Source organism: Nyctibius grandis, chromosome 16, assembly GCF_013368605.1.
Source record: "Nyctibius grandis isolate bNycGra1 chromosome 16, bNycGra1.pri, whole genome shotgun sequence".
NCBI classification, from domain to species: Eukaryota; Metazoa; Chordata; class Aves; order Nyctibiiformes; family Nyctibiidae; genus Nyctibius; species Nyctibius grandis.
Window position 1 is genome coordinate 8,279,837 of NC_090673.1, and position 24,588 is coordinate 8,304,424.

The 24,588-nt window shown below is 43.7% G+C and overlaps 1 protein-coding gene across 1 annotated transcript; it reads right to left on the minus strand.

The window, feature by feature from the left end:
- Nucleotides 1-8,373: 8,373 nt before the first annotated feature.
- On the minus strand, nt 8,374-24,428 carry TNFSF8 (TNF superfamily member 8). Its single transcript, XM_068414230.1, has 5 exons — nt 24,424-24,428; nt 23,378-23,609; nt 17,168-17,213; nt 9,324-9,395; nt 8,374-8,771 (listed from the first exon to the last, which is right to left on the minus strand). Exons 1-5 carry the CDS (start codon nt 24,426-24,428, stop codon nt 8,374-8,376), a joined length of 753 nt encoding a protein of 250 aa, XP_068270331.1.
- Between the last annotated feature and the right edge of the window lie 160 nt (nt 24,429-24,588).

Genomic DNA, 24,588 nt, shown 5'->3' on the forward strand with positions numbered 1-24,588 from the left:
AGAATCCTGGAGGATAAATCAACTGTAGCATATGAACTTCTAAAAACCATTAAAGAAAAAACTTCCTTGCTGTTAGAAGCTAGAATTTTTGCTAATGAATGGGAGTGGATTTGAGTATTATTTCCTGGTTTATGTGTTGCAGTTACTGTTCTTCAATGCATTCATTTTGTCCATTTGACAGGATTTGGGTTGTGTGGTAAAAACAGATAGTTTCTAAGAAACATTTATGATGTATAAAACCATATTAGCTGAATTATCTCACAAATTAAGTAGGGGAGTGTATGACTTGGCTTTTTTTCACATAGAGTTTCACTGTTTTCTCTTTCATTCTTTAGTTTCCTCTGTGTACAGTTTAGTTACAGATATTTCCTCCCTGTATTTACCAACTTTCCTTTGTTTTTGTGGGTTGCTCAGATAGCAACAGGAGAGAAAACATGTGAAATGGACTGTAAATCAAACAAAATCAGCTGTGGCACCTCAAGTGAGGGATGCATGAGTCATTTTTGGTTTGAGAACACAACAAGTAAAGCCAAGAAACGGTGTGTCACTCTGATATAAAGGGCATAAATTAAAAACCTACAAAAAGATCGATTCCCCCCCCCCCACATTTCTTAATGATTAGTCCGTGGTTATTGCACTTCAGGAGGTCTGTGAGTTACAATATTTTAATGTGATCTTTAAGAGCGATGGGGTGTTGATATACATACAGCATGTTAAGGATAACTGAAAAATCCCATGTCAGAGCTCTGGGTGATCTCCAGCGGTTGCTGGTGGGATGCTGTGGGGCATGGGGACACGGTCTTGCCTGTTTGCCTGACGTAGCTGTGCTGGCTGCTGTGGATGCCAGGATAGCGGCTCTTGGGTTTGACCAAGGCCAGTAAGTTTTACTTTCCTCTTCAATAGATAAACTGGCTTTACTTCACCTTTTAAAAGGTTCAGTCCTCTAGCTGGCAGTGTCTAATAATTGCTGCTAATGAAGTGTATCCTTGGCAATTAATAACACCCTAGTGACTCTGCTACAATAAATCATGTTTTTGTTTCATTGCAGTCCTACTGGTGGTAAATCTCAGACTTTGGTAAAACAAAAAAAAAAATTACCTTTTGAACTGTACATGGCATGTACCTCATGGGGTAGATTATTTATAAAGCTGTTTTCTAATTACTTTATCTTTTGCAATAAGGAAGTGACTTTGTCTTATCTGCATAGAATTTAATGTAAGAGGACTTGTGGAATGAGTCATGTCTATTGTGTTTTCTTATGAAAACTTATTTTGGGTCACCTGTCCTGTCTGCTCCTTCCCGCAAGTGCGACCCTTTTATGCCCTTTCACTTGTGGAACGTAAGAGATCTAGCGGTGACCTTGGTTTCTATAGGAATAGGTATAAGCAAGAGTCTCTCTGCATACCATTCATACCGTTACCTTAGTAATAACTGTAAACTTCAAGTGTTATCAATCCTAGAAGCAGATACTGTCTGAAAAATACGTAGTCAACTTCAGAAAGTGCAGTTACTTAGAAGAAACTTAATTGAAGGAAAAATTAGTGAGTGGAGAGTTGGTTCTATCCTAGTCCAAACCAGGGCAAGTTACTACAGTTTTCATTATTAGTTTTATTTAAAATTTTTAAAAAAAAATCAGATTAAGAATTTTTTTGATCTTTGTCTCTTCAATTCCTGTTAACCTTTTAGTGACTCTAAGTAATACCTACATAAAATGTATGCTGAAGTCCTTGTTTCTTCTTGAGTTTTCCAACCTTTGAGTTGAATTGAAGTTATTTGGAGCTTAAAAACCCCTGAATCTGTACCGTAATGAAGGATCAAAGTCTAAGGAAAGCTCAAGTGACTCTTTAAAAATATGTATGTTACTGAATTGTTCATATAATGCCATGACCCAGAATTGCTTAGGCAGCTAAACTCATGCATTATGTCTGTTTCTGCTTAAAACACTCAAGTATTTAAGTGGCCGCATATTTTTAGAGCCTCTCGGTTGCAATTAAACACCTGCTTGAAGTGAGGTCTACGCTGAAGTGTTCCTCTGAATCAGAGCAAAAGTACTGAGCGCTTCCCAGGACTGAATTCCAAAACTTTAATTAGCATTCAACTAAAATGTTTAAATCATTAAATCTTCATATAGACATTTTGTTCTCATCTGAGAAAAACAAAAACCTGCCAACCACTGAAAGATCCTGCTAACTTTCTGCAAACTTCTCTGCATCAGTGAAATGCAGCTGTCGTTACATTTTCAGGGCCAGATCTGCCTCTCATCACTGCCCTGTAACATCAAGAGCACTGTGATACTTTCTGTTGTCTTTACTCAGATGCCACAGACTCACGACAAGCACAGAGTCTTCCTCCAGTAATTGCTGCACAACCTCATCTCACTGCTGCGGGTCTGATCTGTGCGTCAGGGAACCAGCCAACCAGCCCCCGTTCACTCTAAGGTGTATTTCAGCTCACAACATATTTAAACCAGCCAAAATTGCATAAGCACTTCCCCAGCCTCAGGACCTTAGTCAGTGAAAGGCCAACTAGACCTGTGCATGCATGTTCCTACAGCTGTAACGGGGGTCCATGGTCCTGGAGAAGGACAGATGTTTGCTGCAGCCCCCTGCCCAAGCAGGTAGTCCAAAGGGCTGCTGTGGTCCTGCATCAGGTGAACTCGGCCATAAGGAATAGGTTTGGGTTTGGCTAGGCTGCAGGATCAGGTCTGTACACAAATCTACCTGGAGACATGTTCTGTGACACGTCTGAAGATGATTACAGACACAATTACCACTGTGTTATGAATCAGATGTGTTTATTCAGGAAAACACCCATGCCCCCAATATTTAAACTGCAATAATTAACATAGAACGATTTCATTTTACATGATATAATTCTTTTGACATTTCATATGTGTCTATTGCTAAAGCCCCCAATGATCTGTCTCACAACACAGTCGGGTTTATACATGAAAAAGATACCCTTTAAATATAAAGGCTTTACTACACTGCACACAATTCTGCTTGCCAGAGGCAAAAGTTCTGCTCTTCTGCCACTGTCAAGCTTGAGGAACTTGGTTGAAGCCCCTGTAATTACATTCATATAAAGTATTAAAAAATTGCATAAAATTCTCATTTTTAAACATTAAACTTATTCTTCCTCTAAAGAATAAGCTTTAGAAATACTTATTGTCAGATTGTTGTATATGCCGATACTCACTCACATCCTTGGAGTCAGAGCTTCTGTAGAGCTCATTTAACTGTTCAAACAGGGTTTTCTTCCCCCCAATTCTTCACACTTCTTTGGTTTCCTACCCTTCCCCCCCCCCCTTACTTTACTTTTTATTTGCTTTTTCCCATCCATTTTTATGCAGAAATAGAGACTGAAAAATAGAAGCAAAGAGGGGAAGAAGCAAAATAACAGAAACACAAGGAAATAGAAAATGTGTAAACTGAAGGGATTAAAAGAATTGTCAAATATTTACTAGACAGTTTTAGATGAGAAAACAGTGGCTTCAAAACCTAAGGATTGAATTGGTGCCTAATTCCAAAATGTTGCTCTCCCTCTATCAGTTCTAGACAAGTCCAAGCAATAGGTGCTGGTGGGAATGAATATGATCTAAGCAGGAAAATCTTATTCTTTTGCATCCATAAATCCAATAACTTAGTTGGCATTTGTGTTTTACCTTACAAACATCTTCTGCTGGGAGCCGTTGGCTTCCCATGAGCTTCACACAGCCTCAAAGCTGCCAGCACTCTGTGGGAAGCTGTAGGAGGTGTCCATAAATTATCAGTAAAAAGTGTCCACAAATTATAAATCCACAGATTAAATAATCTTTTATTTATCTTGAATTGAATGAAGCTGTTGAGACCGAGGACCCGGTGACCGGACTGAGTAAAGACTCACTCAGCGGTTGACTATGTCTTATCTAGGCAGCTATTTTGGGTGCTCTGACTCATCTACTGGAGGTTCTTGCTTCACATTGGCTATAGAGGGAAATAGAGATCCTAAATTTAGATGCTGTGAACATGGCTGAAGGGAAATGGTGTGCCAATACTGCAGGATATGGCATCTCAGGAAAAACTGGTGACTCTACCATGGTGTACAACATCCTCATCTTACAACAGAGGAGGGTGGTTGCTGCCTGAGGCGAGCCCTTTACGGCCCAGAGGGGATGCTGAGTGTGGAGGGGTTGAAGGCTCTGGCACTGATGCAAATGTCGGGCTCTGGGGGCTCTCCACCTTCACTGTCCTTGGAAGCACCTGGATATCAGAAAGTGCTGTGCTGTCCTTCTTTGGTCTCTACCCTCTTCCACCCCAAATCTTCAAGCTCCTGGGATCAGTACTGAAAACAGAAATCAGGCATTTAAACCACTTCAGCTGAGCTCCCCTGGGGGGCTAGGGCACTGCTGCAGGATGCACTCTGCCAGAACATTTTTCCAAGGCTCTGTATTCTCGTAGTCCATGATGCTTTCTTGAAACTGAGCCTATTATAATCATAAAAAGCCAAGGCTGGAAGAGGTTTTTGAGGTCATTGAGTGCAACTCCTGTTGTCACAAGTGTTGCTCGTCAGAATTTGCATTTTTACAGTTATTCCTCCTACAGAAACTGCCTTTGCTTTGAGGTTTTCCCTTGCTATTATCACCAAACACAAGTTGTATCACTTCCATTTTTTAAAGTCCTGTCAGTAAGGCTCAGTTAGAGGTCACAAAAAGCAAAGGCTTCTCTACTTACTTCGCTTTTTGGTTGATTATTTGTGTTGAGTAGTCCCTTTTTTAGTTTAACTGCAGGATAGGGCGCTTGAAAACAAATAGAGCTGCTTGTAATTTTTGTAGCTAATAGCATTATGAAGAATAATAATTTTAATTTAAGAACATGAGAAAGTGGCTGAGGCTTTTGCAGAATGCTGTTTGCTCTCCGAAGGAATTTGGGTGCATAAGAGGAGTGCAGGAGTGCCGAAGATCAGTGCACTATTGATCCCGGTGGGATCATAGGACTGCTGTGTGTTTTTAGGTAGCCCACAGTCCCTGGCTGGCCCATGGCACAGTAAAGGATTTCTCTCGAAGTGACTGTGATATTTCCTCCCTCTGGGAAGTGCTGAAGAAAATAAAATGAAACAAAACTAGAAGTGAACGCAAAACTCCCAAGTCCCTCAGTAAGCACTTGCATAGCCTAAATAACGAATCTGTGTCAGACAAGCCGTGACCTAATTTTCAGATCTAAGCTTTGAGGAGTTTGAGTTCAGGCCAATTTCACAGGAGGTGAAATCTAATAGCAATCCTGGATTCAAAGTCTTCACAGCTTCGGTGAAGTTCAGATCCAACTCTGTAATCTCTGATACTAAACTGCATTTGATTTTGGTTTGCTGCCCCTGGGCGAGGTTGGGTGGCAGTGTATTGCATTGACTTGACTTCTATTTAAGTTCCTATTAAAATTTTCTATAGCAATTAACAACAGCCAGAATTAAGCCGATAATACACATCTTTTTCTATCAACCAAGATTATGAATAATGGCATATATTAACTCCCATAGATGCTTCTTAGCCAAGCAGGAAAACTTTTGAAAGTGTAGCTTTTTTGTTGGTGTCTGAGAAGGGCCAAGAAACCTCAGCAGAGCAGACTTGCTTGTGAGATTCCTGTTGCTTCCTCTTTCTGGTCAAGTTAGCAGTAGAGCATACGCACAGAAAGCCACACGTTTGCCACATCTGAGGACAAGAGCAGGAATTTTCAAAATTTCTCCGTGACTTCAGTGCTTTCAGTAGCGCTCCCTTTCTCATGGACTGAGCATCTGTGGTGGGGAACTAGAGCAGGGTCTGTAGGTCCGAGGTGCTCCCCAGAAGAGTGAGGACACGCCTGCAGAAAAGCTCATCTGCTGCAAATGATGAAGCTGAGACCGTGGGAACGGGTTGTTCCCCAAGGTGCATTGCTGTTCATGTTGCTGAAAAGACGCGGCATTGTGCGAAGGATCAGCCTAGACTTTTTTTTTTTTTTAGTACAGGATTGTTGTCAAAAATGACCTGCTTCAAAAAACTGGGAAATAAGAGAAGGAAAAAGAATGAGAGTGAAGTGACTTGGAGCCTGCCAGAAAGCACGGAGGCTGCTGCTTGGCTCAGGGCCTTCTTTCAGTGAAAGCTATTTAACATTTTTGCAACTGATGGCAAAATTGAACATTATTAATGGGCTCTCTTTATGACTATAATTTATTCTTATTTCTCAGAGGCAACAGAGTAGAGGCCAGATTGCTTTATCCTGTGGTATTAAAAAGCCTGGGGCTGAGAAGCTTAGCACTGCTTTGTCAGGATTTTCTCCATCTGGCAAAATAATAGAATAAAATCATCCTATGCAGAGAGCTGCTTTATTTTTTCAAAGAATGGTCTTTCTCTTTCAATTCAAAGAGTTCAGGGAAAGGCGGGGGCAGTGGGGTATGTGTGAGTAAATGCATATTTTCATTCATTAGCTGCCTTTTCTATATTCAGGAGCTGTGATTCCTGACTACCAGACTTGCTTAAACTCCTCTGGGCATTAGGCATGTGTATCGACATGGAGGCAGATAGAGGTTAAAAACCCTGTTCAGAGACATGAAAGATTTATAGGGTCCAGAGGGGTGAGGAGATTCCAGGGGAGGTTAGAAAGTCACAGGCAGGGTAAGCTGACTCTTATAAAAATAAATCTATTTTCTTTAAGGGGAAAAGAAAGAAAGAAAGCATGGATTTAGTTTTCTTCTTTTTTTTTTTTCCCCCAACCGTTAATAGCAAAAGGATTTTTTGTTTTCATCAGTGTTTATCACAACAGAAAGCAGGTATCTCTAGCAATGAATCACATCAATTGCTCATGACCCTTTGAAAGTTTCATGTGCATTTTGAAGTCACCTGGTTAATAGGACGAACCAATACATACCATGAGCTTCTGGTAACACAACACAAGTAGCAAATTACTACTACTAGGAGTATTTAGAGTGTGCTTGCACAGACTAAGCTACATCAGTTGACAACATCAACTGAGCTTGAAAAATAAAACACTCAGTTTCTGAAGCCAGAAACTAAATCTATGAGTAAATGTTTTGATGCGAACAGTTCACCAAGCTCTAGTCATGTAAAGGAAAGAAGGTACAGGTACACAAGGGAAAAAGCTCTAACACCAGTGAAAATAGATCTTAGTAGGGTCTCAGGGAAGAAGGGAAAAGAGGAAAGTGAACTAGTACCAGCTTTTGTAACTCTTTGGTCCCTTCTCTCCCCACACTGTAAGAATTAGATTTCAAGCAAAAGCCTGTGTTTCTGCAATTCATAGAATACAAGGGCCTGAGAACGCTCTTTTATCCTTCATTATCTAAGCTTGCTGGTCAGCCAAAGCAGCTCAAATAACAGCTATCCTCTGGAGTGCTCGAACACCACAGCTCTCCGTTGAGGGCCAGGTCTGAAATTATCTTTGGGAAAGTCTGGACCTCAGACCTAAATCGTGGATTTTTCAGAAAGTGCAGGTGTCAGAGGTGTATTTATACACCAGCGTGGTCTGGTGTCACTCAGGGTACTGTCAAATAGGCAGGACTGGATTCAACAAAAATGTATTGTAATGAACTTTGTTACATGGCACAAGTAGATTACTATTTTAATGTTTGTTATGAAAAGGTCTAGAAAACCCAGGTGAGAACAGAGGCTGAGCACTGTGCATATACTAAGTCTCTGCCCCAAAGAGCTTAATATTTAAATAGAAAAGATGGATAAATAGGGAAAGGGAAGACACTTGGAAGTAAATTGCATAAAGTCCATAGAAAGAATGCAGCACAGAAATATCCTGTAAGTCCCAAATCTCCTACATCCTGTCCCAGAGCTTTAGGCACCAGCCTGAGAGTCAATAATTTCATCATCTTTGCTTTTGTACGATCTGTCCATAAACCTACTCCAGTTGTGGTTGCATGCTCCAGTTGTAAAGAAAGTCTTAGTTACAAGCTTTGACTGTTAGTTTTTTTGGAAAGATCATGTCAAAATATTACTCCATAAAATTCAGTTAAAAAGATTTCCCCATCTCCTGAGCACAGGCACCTTGCCAGCAGTCTGTTAGCCAAAAAGTCTCAATATTGCGTATTCTTCCCATAATCTGATTACTTTTTAATCTGTGTTTCCTTTTGAGGATTGTATTGTTTTGAAGAACTGTTGGCAGATCTGTGGGTTATACGCTGGAGAGTCCAACAACAAACCCTGAGCCAAAGCAGAGGAATCTGTCAGGTGTGGGTCTTGCAGTGTTGTTAGATTTTGTTCTGGGACACTCACAAAGTTCCTTGTTTACCCTAGCGATGAGGTAAGACAGAAATTTAAAACAAGGTGTTGCCTAGTAAAAGCAGGCTACTGTTGTTCAGAGAAAGATAAGTCTGGGCAGCAGTGAGAAGTCAGAGAGCTGCTCACATTTCATCGCTGTACCTCAAGACCCCAAGAACGTTTTCATTGGGAAGAGAAATTTCATTCAAGAATTTAGGATGATTAAGTGTTACTGATACTCGGTCCTTCACATTCAGGTATGTCAAATGGAGCTGGAACAGGGTCTTGAAAGACTTTTCTTGGCATGTTTCTGATGCGCACCATGTGGTTAATGTTTGCCTGTTGACTTTGTCATTCACAAGGAACTCTATCTTGAGGTCAGTGGGGCTCTTTGAACAGTTGGGGAAGTGAAAGTTCAAGTGGCAATAGATCAAGTAGACGCCTTGTGTCCGTATCACCAGCTCCTCACTCTTGCACTGGATGTCTTCACAAATACCCTTCTCGACCAAGCTCAGTTTTGAACTGTTTACTGGATTGGACACTAGAAAGGAAAGCAAACAAATTTTAAAATGAGCCGCTGAGCTCTAGCGACCTGAATTCAGCTGTATGTGACTTGCAGCAGTGTATTTCCTGGTACATGGAGATACCTGTTTGGTGGTTTTCCTGCAGGAAGCTCCAAGAAAAGGCCCTGGCCAGATGGCGGGGAGTTCACACATGGAAGTGAGGTGTTAAAAAGTTCCAAGGACTTACACAGCCCTTGGGAAACCCAAGGCAGGCAGATGCAGTGAAAATGGCCTTCTGCAATATTTAAAGGGAAATAATGGAGGTGTATGTTTGTGTGCAGAAGGTATCTCTTTATTTATTTTTTCTTAACAAGTTCAAAAAAAGAAGTTTGTATGATCAGATAGGGGGTTCACCAAACATACCCACATTTCAGGAAAGCTAAGGATTTTTTTTCCTATAAAATGCCCATTTGGTCAAAAAGCTATTTGCCACTAAACCCAGTTTGAATAACCATGAACAGCCCACTCTCCAGCCAGCTCTGCAATCTCTCTTTGCCACCTCTTGCCCTCCACTGGGCTCCCCCACTGACCTCTCATGTACGCAGCGGCTCTCTTGGTCGGGACATTCTGTAGGATTCTTAAATAGTCTTCGGAGGTGTTCCCTGAAGGAAACAACAGATTAAGTGACCACTCCTGATATTTTGGTACTGTAAAATGCTGTCAGCATTTGGCACCTCATTTATTTGTTATAACTACGCTATGAACAAACTCCGCAGCAGCTCCAAAGCGACAAGCAGCAGCAGCTAGAACAGCATGTAGGAGAGATGAATCTTACTCCTTGGCTGATCATATCTGGTCTGCACATGGCATTCATACCAGCGTAATTAGACTAATGAACTTGTAACAGTCTGAAGCTAGGGTAGATTGCAGCTATCAGTCCAAAACATTGTATTTCTTATTCTCCTTCTTACAAACAGAAATTAAGTGCTGGTAAATGTAATTTAACCAAATTATTTCTAAAGGGCAATTACAGAGAAAGGCTTTTAAACATTTAACTGGAACATACTTCTGAAAATGGGTCTTTGGGTGCTTTTGAAACGTTAAAGTGTGGATGTCGCCAGGACTTTAGGTGAGGTTTTTGCGGGGGTCAGACCCGACAGCTGCCGGCTGGAGCAGCCGGGACAGGGCAGCTCCCGCACAGCCACCGCGGCAGGGAAGGGCACGCACAGCCCAGCACCGCGGCGCGACGGGAATGGCACGGGAATGTCCCCAAGCCCGCAGCGCCGGGGCGGAGAGGCGCCGGGGCTGCCCCGCCGAGGGGACGGCTCCCTCCCGCGGCCGCGCCCGGCACTGCGGGCGGCTCCCCCGCACCGCGGGCTGCCGCGGCACCGCGCCCGGGCCGGAGTCCGGGACAGCATCCCAGCAGCACATCCCGGGCACCGCATCCCGGGCCCTGCGTCCCGGCACCGCGCCCGGGGCGGCGTCCGGGACAGCATCCCGGGCCCTGCATCCCGGCCCCGCATCCCCGTCTCCCAGGTCCTGCAACCTGACACTACATCCCCGTGTCCCAGATCCTGCATCCCGGCCCCTGCACCCCTCCTTGCATTTCACCTCCTTTCCATCTACATTTCACCTTCCCACCTGCTCTGTGTGAGCTTTCCCTCCTCTCACTTTACTGGGCATTCAGGGAATGACACTGATTATTCCTGCTTTATTTTGTGACTGTATAGAGCAGAGTTTGTACTACCCTGTGCAGCCCACGGGCATATGGATGCACAGACAAGATACAGGTTCAGGAAAATAGCGTATATCCCAGTGGCTGTAACCAGACAGGTAGATGGCTATTTCTCACTGCACTGGCTCTCTTTCTTTACATCTCCTGGCCCTGCTGTGGCTGTGGAAGGGATGTGCATAGGAGCTCAGACGGGAGATTGGGCATTTCCTGTGTTTTAGTCTATAGCTGAATACCGGGAATAAAGTATGAAGGAGTTTCAGTAAAGCCTTATGGAATTATACTCCCCTCTTCCAGGGTACACAAATCACCTAAGTTTTCCTGTGACTCAGTTTATAAAATTGGCATAAGAGTCACCTGCCCTACAAGGGTCTCTGAAGGACTGGTTAACACACAAAACTAAGTTCTGCTGAATCTTGATGGTACTCTATGACATCAGGTGACATGATCTGACGTGGTCCTTACATGAACAAGAAGGAGTCTACTAAATGCAAAGTGAGACAAGGATCTTAGTCTCGTAGGATTCCTGAAACTAAGGGTACAAAAAAGAGATTCAGATCTCCAGACACTTGTGGTATCTGCATGGCTGATTACTAAGAGGTACTTGGTCAGGAGGATGGATTAAATCAGGGAAAAGAAGTTCCCACACACAGGTTCCCCCTGCTTGGTGATTTGTAACATTGCACCCTTTGCACTCGCTGTTGCAGAAGGAGGCTGTGGATACCTTGAAAGAATTGCAATCTTTCTCTGATTTCAGTAGTTGAAACCCTTTTGAGGGAAGCAGGTGCTCACTGTGCTCCAACAATGAGTAAGTCGAGCATCAAAGTGCCTTGGCTGTGCTGGAAATCCCCAAAGAAAAACCAAAGCCTCCTTTCCTGATGTTAGTCATGTCAATATAGTGTTTTAGTGAGTGCACAGACACTACAGAGATGTGGAGATATGGCATAGGATAGGAGAAAACCCTTCTGGCCCTTATTGCAAACTAAAGCTGTTACGGTGGCAGAAACAGCCTCTGGTAACGCATAGTCAGCGCCCTGAGCCCACTCGCTTTACAAGTGTCCTGCGAGAAGGGACAGTATTCTCACAGAAACTCGGTGGCTTTTAGGGAGTTTACCCTATAAAGCAGAAAATCCCCTGCTGCTCACACAGGCTTTGGAAGCTTCAGCCCTGCAACATCTGCTAAGCAAGTAAAGTGCTGTGCCTACACACAGCCTGGTGCTGCCAGGAGCCCCATCAGGCACGAGCTGTCTCAGGATATTCATGGCATCTTTCAAGATCTACCCCTCACTGAACCAGCTCACTTTGCATTTCCAAAGCTGTACTTACATTTATTGGTGCCAGCAAGTTTTATGTGTGTGTGTGTTTAAGACGTTTGTTTGGTGACATCAGCTGCATTTCTGAGAAGGCAATTAATGGAAAAAAAAATGTTTTATAGAGACATTTCCGTTTCTTGCACTGCTGAGGCAGCTTATAACTGTTTTCTAGTTTTATCTCTCAGGTTAATTATTTTATCTGAAACATTTCAGCGCAAGCCAGGAGACACTGAAATTACTAGAATTTCAGGACTGATCAATAGATATGTTCAGTCATGTCGCTTGATTGGCTGTGCACTAGTAAGAGTGTAAATCAGAAGTAATGTCACTGAAGTCAATAAGATTATATGAGCTTAAAAATACTGTGAGAAGGAGGAAAAGCAAAGCCACGTTTGGGACTAAGTACCAAGGAGACCACACTGGTTTCATTGGCCACTGTGATGCACAGAAGCTGTAGATCAGGCTGCTTGAAGGAAGCCTGCTGATAAAAAAAGAGGACTTAGGAAACCATTTAGGCTAGTTTGTCCTAGAGAAGCTATCAGGAGATAATTCACTTTTGTCTTCCTGACCCCTTGTACCATAACATGAGCACCCAGATGGCACATCCCTGAGGAAAAGGACCAGACTATTTCCATGAGCAGCTTTTCCCCGCTAAGCCAAAGGGGATGCGTCGCAGGACTGTGAGATGGGACTCAGAGGAGCTGTGGCCTCACTGACATTCCCCTGATTTCCACCTGCAGTGCAAAATGGAAGGAGTCTATTCAAAACACAGCAGGACCTAAAGAGTCTGTGTCCTGCCAGGAGAAACCCAAGGGCTGTGGGACATGTGGATAGATGGGCTGCTGCCAGCCAGGTCCAAGGAGATGTAACTCTGCCTGGGAACTCTCCTCGCTGCTGGCTACCTCAGTTTCCCCACCTCTGAGATGGGTATAACAGGAGCATGGACTAAGGGCCCTGAAACCAAAAGGTGAAAGTGGCATGTCAGTCTGCAAAGTGTTGCTACCCAGACATGGAAAGCCCCTCAAATGGAGTTTTTGAGGTTTGTCCTAGTACCAGTCGCCTCTTACAGTGATATTCCTCTGCACTGTGTGTGGCATTACAACTAGCTGGAGGCTGAGTGTGGACAGGCACAAGAGCTGGTCAAAAACTTGAACTTAACCTTATGAGGTAAAGAAGTACGGGCAGGCAAGAAACAGCTTTCAATTCCTCTGTACCCACCACTAATTTAAGTGCTTATAAAATTAGGCAAGGTGGTTTCATACATCTCTACCAGCATGCTAGAGTTAGCAGAACTTGCCTAATTTTATTTCTCAGTATCCACTATCTGAAGTCCCCATAGATATCTCCATCTCATTAAGTGTCCTGCAAACAGCTGCCGGCTGGTGCTGATGGACTGTCCCCACTAGAGTGATGCTGGGACAAGCGCCAGCTGGGTGATGTCCTCTCCTGGGCTCCACGTGGCTGTGCCTGTCACACATGCACCCGAGTGCCTTTGGTCCTTGAAAACCCACAGACTGTCACTCTAGTCCTGAGCATTGAAAGGGAACTGAACTCAGCTACCCATGTTACCTCTTTCCAAAAACATAAACTTTAGAAGTATCACTTTCTTTCCTCCAAATGTAGGAAAAACTTCTTATGAACTTATCACTGCACACCTGACTACTGGCAAACTTGTACAGTTTAAGGCCAAGACTATCCAAGTCTCCAGTGTGCTCATCAGTATAACATAGGCCACATAACTTCATGAGCTATTCATCTATATATGTATCTCTTTATATATTCATCTATAACTTGCGTTTTAAGTATTGGAGAGACGGAAGATGTAACATTCAGCATTTTGTAGCAATATTGATCATCTCATGATTAATTAAAGAAGAAACCAGCTCCCGTTATGACTGACTGGAATCGGTCTCTCTGCAGTTTCCTCCGGATGCTTGCCTAGGAGGATGCCTGTGCACTCTTTCTAGCATTTTTGCCAAAATAGTTTGAACTGAGAAACACAGCTCATCTGCCCTGACCTCCCCAAGACCAGACAGAACCTTATATGGTTTCACATTTATGCACACAAACACATACATGTACTGAAGCTGAGAAGGCAAAAAACTACATGGTCTAAACATGAAATATCCACCTCTGAAGAATGCACCATCATGGGATTTGTGACTAACAACCCAGCAATTTCATTAGTGTTGCACTGGTACAATTCCAGACTGGAAGAGACAAGATTCAGTTGCAAAAGGCCAAACTGTACTCAGAGATATTGCTGCAAATCTGGAAAGGCTTGTTTGCTTCACTGGCTTCAGCCTGATTTACTCCAGGGTAGCAAGGATGCGAATGTCACCTGTATTATCTGAATTTCTCGGAGCCAGATTTTTATTTGGGAACCTATTTCCCATTGAAACTGTGAAAGGGGTGCTGGATTTCCTTTCCTGGTCTGTCAACTGCTAATGGATCTTACTGCCAGACAAAAATATCTATAAATAGTGTGTGCGTGCATATGTATCTGCAGGTTTTTCCTTTTATAAATGAGAAGAGATTTTGGTATTATGTCTTTGCAGCTCAAAATAACAAAAAAAGCCATTGGTCCAGGATTACAACATTTATGGGGAAACGAGGCTCAGAGAGAACAAGGAGATGACGAGGGCTGAACCTCTCTAGATGTTGGCAGGTCATAAATTTCACTGTGACTTAGTACTCCCTCTAAAAAATGAACCTAACAATAATACCTCTCTGGGCCTTATTAATGTATGGTTTGATACTTATGAAATGTGGATGAGTTTCCACGGAGAATTATTTCCACAGAAAGAGCATTTCACAAACATTTAGTTCATGATTAATTGAATTCTTCCCCCCCTGTTGCTCAGCTACTCCACTGACAGCGGCACAGAGGTTTTGAGGAGATTGATATAGTTTTTCACACAAACATTTAATCAGCTGACATTGCATCACTCTCAGCTATTGCTTGTGGATTCCTGCAAACCCATCCATTGGGGACTGAGAGCTGAGTCAGGAACGTAAACTGTCTATAAATCTGCTTTAGTGCCCACTGGTGTTTAGCTAATAATAGAACATAATCTCATTGGAAATCTAAATTAAATCATCGATTTTTTCCTGCTTTATTACAAAATTAATTCAGAGATGTAGCCGTGTCTGGACCACTGTCCATTTGCATTACAATAGTCTCTGCCTGAGTGAACCCCAGCTGTTCCCACTAGCACAATCCTGCATCCCCCATTAGTATCTCCCCGGTGGTACTGACATGGGGCTGGAGCAAGGCTGAGCACCAACCTGGCAAGCTGGCAATGCTCATTTTTTTCGTGCTTGATCACTTCTACAACACAGGGCTTCGAAGCCCTGTTGTGAACAAAGTGGGTACAAAATGCATCCGAATTACACTATCCACATCTGGGCTGCCTGAGAGGCAGACACAGATCGAAATCTAAATCCACAGCAACTTCAGCCTCACCGCAGTCCCCATCCAGAAATGTTTCTTGCGTTTCTGTTTCTTGCCTCTTTGCAGCTTCTGGATGGGACCTTGCAGCAGTTGCTGCAACTCCCCGCTTAGAAGTCAGCAAGTGATACCTGGCAGCGTATGACAGAGCTCCCTGCTGAAGGGGCCTCAGTAAATTACCCACTGGGGTATATTAATCAATTAGCCCTGCTTTATGCATTTTAAGAGAGAAATAAAAGGCCATTGTAATTCACTTACACTTTAATGCTCCATTACACTGCCAGAGACGTACAGTAGAAACAGATAGGCAGTGAGGGGTAGGCTGATAGAGCACTTACACCCACTGCAAACAGCTTCCAGCAACTCTTCCTGCCTTGTGGCGTTTCTCTGTCATTCCCTCCTTTGTCTTTCACTAATGGCATAATCTCAGCAGCAGCATTCAGAGCAAGAGGGTGCCTCTAATTGATATTGACCCAAAGACAGAAAGGTTTCTGGCTAATGAAATGGCATCTTGTACATTCCTGGAGAGAGTGCATTCCTCCTGCCTGGCACCTGCCAGTTATTGATGAGGAGAAAAAGCAATTGGCACAGGCTGCCTGATATGAAATTTAAAATAAATATATGTGTATATATATATATATATTGCAATGCACTTTTGGATTAGTGAGACCTCTTCTCCCTGCCCTGGGAATGCCAGTGTTGCTCGTGCATTGCTTTGAAATAATACTGACCTACAGATAGAGTCTCTGTGGCTCCTGCTCTGTCAATCACTAGACTCCACACCGACAGCTTTCACTATCTCTTCCTAAGTGGAGGTAAAACTCAGCCATGAAAACCAGCACAGTTCTGGTGACTTCTCTGAGATTACACTGGTTTACAGGGGCAGAGGTTCTGCTCTGGGGCCATACCGTCCAGGACACAGTGACATGCAGGGAGTACTTTGAGACCTGTGGGCTATGAAACAAGCTCAACACGGAAGAGTCCCGGATTCAAAAATTATCCAAGATAGAGTATGCATTGCCTAAATGATGCCTTATGTCACCTGTGTGCAAAAACGCAGCTGCAGAGAACATGGTTACATGATTAAGACTCTCTGGACCTTGAACTTCGATTTCCCATTCTGCCATCACTTCTAGATGAACACTGTGCTTCATTTTTCCCATCTGTAGAGTGGGAGGCAATGGTATCTCCTATCCCCCGGGACTGAGTATGAACTTGTATTTGCAAGAAGTCAGAATACTTGGTCCTAAGGGCCGTGTAACCAGGGAGGCAATGTCAATGAAATAAATAGTCCTCCTCCTGATTTACACTAAGGAAAAGCAGAATCTTGGTACACTGTCTCTGCTGGTCTAGTTGGACAGTTTTTCCTATTTTGGGCTCCCTGTGCTCATACTCTGCCCATTTTAATTCCTTGCTCTGTGCCTCTTGCTGCTGTTCTCCACTAGTCCCTTCTAGACTGACCCCTTACTTCCTCCCTTTTCCCCACAAACCAGAGGGAAACACATGACTGCTCCAGGCCAGAGGAGCACAGGAAGAGTTTCAGTTGTTTTGAAATACATACCAACGCATTTGCACCCAGGCCTTGTGAAGACGGGGATGTTACACCCACATGTGCAAGAGCCAGACCTTAAAATTAGACCTAATAGTCAGACTGAAGTTCACATCGTCTGGCAAAAAAGGCTCTCTTGCAAAGACACCTCAGGGCAGATTCAGGCATACTTGTTATTTCCTCAGCCATGCAGTGGTTTCCGGAGGTACCGAGTAATTTGAAAGCTTTTTTCTTCTTCTTTTTTTTTTTTTTTCCTCACTACCTTGGCTTTTCACCAAGAAGAGACTTTATGTGAAATGTTAAGGTGTGCATAATTGGCTTATTTGTGATCCTGGGCAATATTTGCATTACAAATGAGACAAATTGTGTGTATTGTTTAGGTGTCTTACCTGTCTTGATAGGTTTTGCGATACCCTCCGTGGCAGGATCTGCTGCCTGAAAGAGAAGCAAGAGAAGGGATGATTATTCCAGGAGCAGGGCATATCCATGTTCAAGTAGAACCCTGCTTTAAAAGTGGCTCTTAAAACTTTCGATTGCATGCCATGAAGGCAATACAGAGCCTGATGTGCAGGGAGCCAGCACCAGGCACTGCAGAGCATATGGCTGCTATAGAGCCTCACAGGTCAGTGAGGGATTGCTGTGGAGCAAACAGCTCTGGCAAGCTCTCCGCACTCATCCAAATATCAGTCACAACCCTTGTCACAGCCTTTTTTTTTCTAGTGTAGAAAAATCCACATTTCTGACACAGCCAGCAATTCTCTAAGTGCAGTAAGAAATGTGTGTGGTGTTTTTTGGGACTGATTTGGAAGCACAAGCCCTGAAAACCTCACTCTGTGGCTTGCAAAGCTTAGACAGAGTAAGACAGAGTGGGACTGGACACGCTTGAGAGCCTCTTATCTGGATACCAATTACCTGGGCTAACCATGCAGGCTAACCAGGCCAGGCACAATTTACTATAGAATCATAGAATATCTGGAGTGGAAGGGACCCATAAGGATCATCGAGTCCAACTCCCTGCTCCTCACAGGACTACCTAAAACTAAACCATATGACTAAGAGCATCATCCAGGCATTCCTTGAACTCTGACACGCTTGGTGCTGTGACCGCTTCCCTGGGGACCCTGTTCCAGTGACTGACCAGGATGACCAAGAGGAAGAAAGTTGGGAAGCTGTTACCAGCTTTAGCAGAACATCTAACATCCTGTGAGAAAGGAGGCACACCATGAATGTAGTAGGAGGCAACTTCATCCATAGTGGTCTTAAAACATAAGCACCTTATTTCTGTGTGTAAATAAGATAACGTGTGGTGTGGGGCGAATGAAGACGGTTGGACATGAGAGAAGTCATGTTGTGTCTGTTTGTGGTACCTAATGTTTTAGCCTTAAATGTTTAAGAATACTTTTAATTAGACTTTGGCCTAATGTGACTGTGTTTTCAACCACAGCTGAAGGGTAGAGCTGCATCTGCTCCTGGCAAAGCAATGTTATCCTTTGGTCTAATGCCAGTGTGTTGTGTTATGCAGAGAGATGGCATAGGTGCTTCATAATTTGGGTGTCTGTAATATATGATTTGTTCATTTGCTTTCCCCACACCTGTGTAAGGACAGGGGAGAAGTTATCTGTTGAGACAGTATTTCTCCAGGTGATCTTCCTAAGCTGTACAGGAAGGCTGCTGGGTTAGGAGAAGAACGGGAACCTAGAGCTGTAACTTGAAAGACCAGGCACTTCCAAGCTTTTTGGTCCCCTAGGTTACATCCTCCCTTGCAAACTCTCATGCAGCTCTCATATGTGTCATCAAATGTGGGACTGAGAACAGTCTCGGCTGAAAACACTCCCAAGGACCGTCTGCCAGAGCCTCTCAGCTCCTGTCTTGGACCCCTGCACTGTACCTCTCGCATGCACTCAGGGCGCAGGGAAGCATTACTTTTCAATGCAGTGTATGAGCATTTCTGCCCTCTGTGGAGAATTAAAGGGTTTTTTGCATGAGAGAAAGGGGATGCTCTGTCCCCAACTAGATTATGTGAAATGAAATCAGGCCGCAGATCCACTGCTGCCTGTAGAGTAGTGTTTGGTAAAGTGATTGAGACATTATCATCAGTGAGGTGTTCACCTTGCAGCCCTCCCTCAGAGACAGCGTGCAGGACAAGGCTGAAGGCTCACAGCTTGCTTTGTAGTCAGGGCAACAGGAACAAAATTAAAATGCACTAATGTATTGTGTGCTCACCTAGGAAATCTCCCAGTGGGTGAAAACAGCAAATACTAATGCAATTTATTTTAGTGACAATTGAGTAGATATTCAAATGAAACTTTAGAGCTTGCTTTGAAATATTACTGGCATTACTTCTTTGTTTTTTCTAACAGCAAAAATATTGCATGTAATGCTGTAATTTGGAATGCAAAGAGGCACACAGTAGGAGCCCAAAGAGATTAAATTCTACGGTGCCAGCTCAGGAAGAATTCATGGCAATGAGTTTCACCCTGTCTGGAGTGATCTGGGTGCTGATGATGAAGGATCTCAGTTTTTACTCAGCAAGCAGAATAATTTGAGTTTGCTTCATTAGAGAAAATGATAATCAAGTGCCAGTGAAAGATATTTCTTTCTTCTTTCCCTTAATCATTTAACAAGAAATTTTTCCAAGCTGAGACAGACTGATGCTGCTAGAGGGTCACTCTAATCTCCTGTGTCAGAACTGTGAATATTCACTTGACCAGCGGTCTCTGAAGTGTGTATTCACCTCTAGAAAGGTCCAAGAAAACACACCCTGAAACCACAGTCCCCCAGAAACTGGCCTGGGGTCACCTTAACTAGGTCCAGGGCTCTTCCAAGAGCACATCCACACAGCTCTGTGCAGACAAGCTTTTTGGACTGTTGTCCTCCAAGAAATAAAGCCTCAAGGCTCTCCCGTGTTTCTCCTCAGCCTCAAGCCACCATTATCTGTCTCTGGCCGAGGGGGAAGGCAGGCAGTGGCACTTTAGGTAGGTGGCCCTGAGTTGCCAAGAGGCAAAGCCAGAAACTAGATGTGAAAACCCCAGAAAGTGGAGCGCTGGCCCCACAGCTGATCTGATAACGAGCATTGCAGGAAACAGAGCCCCATGTGAAATTCAGTTTTTACAGTACTGACGAAACCAATCAAAGTGACACCTCTAGGCAGCAGGTGACTGTTACTGTGCAGAATACCGATGGCAAGAGTTGGAGCAGCACAGGTTTCTTCTAAAAATGCCTCAGTGGTTTTCTTGTGGTATTCAGCGAGTGGGAAATCTGCTTTCAGGGGCAATTTTCAGTGTTTTGTTTGTTTTTTCTTTTACTTTTTTCCAGGGCTGTCCGCCAGAGGGAGCCCAGAGGCACCGGTTGTGGCAGCCCTGGGTGAGATTATTTTTAAGCAGACATAAATCGCCAAACAGATAGTGCAGGAATGGTTGCGGCAGGCCCACTGCTTAAAGGGGTTGTACATTTTTGGCTCCAGCAGCCTCGAACACTAGATCAGCAAATATAAATAACTGCACCGACTTTTAGCATTAGCCACACTGGTGCCTTAACGGTGCTGAAAAGATTTGCCCACGCAGTTTGGAGGTAAAAAAAATCTGAAGTCTATAAAATCCAGAGTGGTGACGGACTGTCCCAGATCATGGACTTTGGACATTCACACAGAATTTGTTTATAGAGGTAGGTGGCCTAGGCCTCTGATACTGCATATCACGCAGTTCTGCATAAGATTTGCTGGGGTCTGTGTGTCTTAAAATGACGTTTCTCTAGTCCTTTCTGTCTCATACTCTTTCACTGATTTTACATGTATCTCTCTATATACGTAAATATCTACATAGATGTGTATATATACTTACATCCAGCAGCAGTGAAATGCAGCAAGCAGCAGGGTGGAGGTTTTAGCACTCTTATATGGACCACCATAGAGCAACTATTCTTATTCCAGAGAAAAAACAGTCACTTGTGAAGGATCTAGGCAAGTGGATGGCCTGAAGCCAAGGTCTTCTGCAGGTGAAAGCTGAAGAACTGAACTGACTTCGGCACAACACGTAATTAGTTCCAAAAAATGTGGGTTAGTTTGAAAAAATGACCCTTCCCAGGTCTGACGCTAATGTGCTGTGCTGCCCTTCTTGAGAACAAGGCGTAAAGGAAATTTCTTGGGGTGCTGGAAAATGCCAGGAGGGATGTGTGTATAACGTGTATTAGAAGTGCTGTTAGATTCAGAGAAACAGCTTTGGAATCATAGTTGCTTTTTTGTTTTGGTCTTTCATGTTAAACTTCCCCTTACTCAGAGCACCTAGTTTTGGGGTGATGCAAATGCCTTGTTTTTACAGTTTGATTTTCCCTTCCCAATACATCTGCCGTTAACTAGGCAAGTGTAAATTCATCAAAAGGAAGACAAGCAGCCAACTTCCATGTGCCTGCAATGGGGCTAGGGGACTGTGTGATCTGCTTGCCACCAGAAGCCACCTCTTAATGCAGTGGTACCCGAGGCATGGGTCACAAGGCCTGCATTGTCCCTGAGACCCTCTAACACCCCTTTGGGCAGAGGAAAATAAAAGTTTCTATCTCAGCTCAGCATAGGGAGGGCATGAAGTTGCCACCATTGCCCCTGTGGTCAAGGATCACTCAATCCAGCTGATAACATCTGGAGAGAAAAACAGATCATCCCAAAAGACTGATCACACAAAATGTTGGTCCTCTCTTGAGAAGTTACAAAGAAAATAATTAAGCCAACAGATGATGCTCTACTCCCTACAGCAACAGGACTCGATAGCCATAGGGCTCCAGGTACAAGAACCCCCCAGACCCATTGTCCTGGAGCTGCTGGATTCATACTACAAGTTGCTCAGCGCAGCCACAACTGGATTTACCAAAGGAGTTTGTGCCTACCCCTATGCTGACAGTGTGACCATGAGCTAAAGTGTTTTTTGAGCAAGGCCTGGAGTTTCTTGAGGAATGTGTCACACAGAATCAACACTTGTTCCCTGGTCTGGACACTCATGGATGGAGAATGACTATACTGCTTCTGAACTGACGGTCTTTCGGTTCCCTGAGAGCCAGAACAGAAGTTATGCTTTTACTGCCAAATTCCTCTCGCAGTGTAAAATTGCTGCTTGATTTTATTTGTGTTTCTCACACACCTCTGCTTCCTACTTTCTCCTTCAGCCAAGCTTGTTTCCAAAGCAGCTGCAATAATGTCATTACTCTTTTAAATGAAAACTTTGACTCTTTCAGTAATACTGTTCCTCTGGCAACTAGTGTAACTGCATTTATCCTGATGGAGAGGTAATTTAATGCTTACTTTCATAATAAGTACAAATGAAAGCCTCATTATATAGGAAAGCTGTGGCAACTCTGTAATTACCCAGGCTGTTATTTTAAAGATCTCCCTTAATGTCCCACTATTTATCATCTGAAAACCCCTGTGTCTCATTCTAACTGTGCCCAAACTCCTTCTCTTTTGGAAGAATGCTGATTTCAGGTAAATTGCTCCTCTCTGGTACAACTTAAAGTAGTATCAGTCAAGCCTTCATGGTTTAATTTCTGGATAATGTGCATACACAGACACACAAATTGCACAGGGTATATTCAGTAGGAGAAAATATTGAGCTGAAAGATCGTATTTTGTTTTGCGTGGCCAACTTCCTCCAGCAGCCCTGCGCTTGTGTTTTCATTCTATGAATAGTAGTGGAGGTACTTCAGCACTTAGATCTTTGCAGTAAGATTTCAAAGCCTATAAAACTTCTAACCTCTCATTTTACCACAGTAAAGTTTATGGCAACGTTCCTGGTAAGATCAGAAATGCACTTTTATATTCACAACGCTCTGTACCTCTGCTCTGGCTGTAACTGTCTCACTGATTCCCCATTCAACCCCAGATTCACTTGAGAGCAGTCCTCTTTATTAGAAGAAGAAAAAAATATCTGTAGGCAGGGGGAACAGGTGTTTTTGTCAGACCATGTCTCACTTATACCCTTCGGTTATCCTTGCTGTAACTCTACTTTTGCACTAAAAATCATACCCAAGAACAGGACTGACAAAAAAAAGAGGGGCAGCGAGATACTTTGCCCCCATCTGGTGCTCTGGGTAGGTCAGGAGAGCTCTGCTTCACTGCATCATGGTGCATCCCAGCAGACAGCACCACACAGTGTCCCACATAGAGATGTCTTGTGTTATGTCCGTCACTAAACGTAGCAGTATGTCAGAGGAACACACGTAGACACTACCAGACCATCTCAGACAGTGGTTGGTCTCTGAAGAAGCAACAGGAGACACATATAAAATTAGGCAGCAGACACTGAGCCACTAATCTATCTTCTCTCCTCCTAAAAAGGCAGGACAGAGGGCTGCCTGGGTCCTGGATTATGAGCTTTCCATTTCCATTTACAGAGTAGAAATTGCATGCTAGAAATTAATGCTTGTTTTCTTTTTCTGAAAGTTCTTTTCTCTCCCTCTTTGCTTCATCTTTCTATTCTCTAATTCATTCATGTGCATTTATAACAGGAGGCAGCAACTGATTTTTCTGGCCACAGGATAATTTTTGGAAAGCAGTAGGTTAAAAAAAAAAAAGGAAAGAAAAAGCCAATGAATAAAGTAAGAAATTTCTTGCTTACCGTCCTCTGAACAACTAAGACCATGACGGTGGCTAGCGTGAAGATGAGCAACGCAACAAGGGTAGCGATGATGAAATATAAACATGTTTTGTTAGTGGCTCCAAGCCTCCTTGAAACGGTGTCTTCATTCACATGCATGGCTGATTCATGAGAGTCCTTCGCCTGAAAAAGCGTTTGCTCTTGTGCCGAGCACGTTCTTATATAGCTCTCAGGGTACTGCTCTGTATCTCCCCTTGATCAAGTTCAAATTGCAGCCCATCTCTGTTCCTGGCAGGATTTTCCCCCTTCATCCTGGCTCATGTGATCTGGAAAAAAAAATTCATCATTTGTAGTACAAAGGAAGAGGGACCTGGGGGCGTGAAGAAGGACGCAGCTGTGAAGAGGGGAAGGAGCTTCATGTTCTTGATCAGGGATTTCGCGACGGCAGTCCTGTATGCTGCATCGGAGGTTTCTGATGTCAGAAGGTGAACAGTTACCAAGATCAGTCGCCACTCCCCTGTCGCTAGCTTTCTGTGAAATGGAGAGCTATGCAAATTCTGTTTCATTTTCTGCTCAGTGTAGCTACAGTTTGGTACAGCAAATCACCCCAGAGCTCTGCCTTCCTGTTGCACAGAGTAGCCTGTTCTTATTACCAGTAGCATACCAGAGCTGCGATCTCCAGAGCTCTGTGTTCAAGGGTGATCTTGGCTTTGAGTTTGGCGACTGTTGCTCTTGCCTGTGAGGGTCTGGAGATGTTGGGTGAGATTTTCATTGAAGCATTTCATAGAACTGTGTCAGGAAGACATCTTTGATGCAGGATGCAAGTTCTAGGCAGAGGCATAGAGAAAAAGCGGTCACACCAAAGTAGCTGAAAGCATGATGTTAGGATGTGCTCACGGCAGGTGTCTGTAGGCACCTTCCTGCCTGGCTTATTTGCAGCTAGCGAATTAATGCTCTTTTCTGTCCTGTCCACAAGCCTCTCCTCTGTCCTAGCCTGGGACTATCACCCAGCCACGGGGCTTCTCACAGAACTCAAACGAGATTTCTTTAACTGGAAACATTCCTACTTCATTCCCATGTGGAAGGATCAGTCATTCCTGACCCTGCATTTTTTACGTGAGATGACTCCTTGCTTTCTGGCCAGTCCAACTCGAAAGACGCTTGGGTGTTTCTGAAAATTTTCACAGTTAGATGTGTGTCCTCTTTTGATTCTTATCTATGCAAGCCAGTTA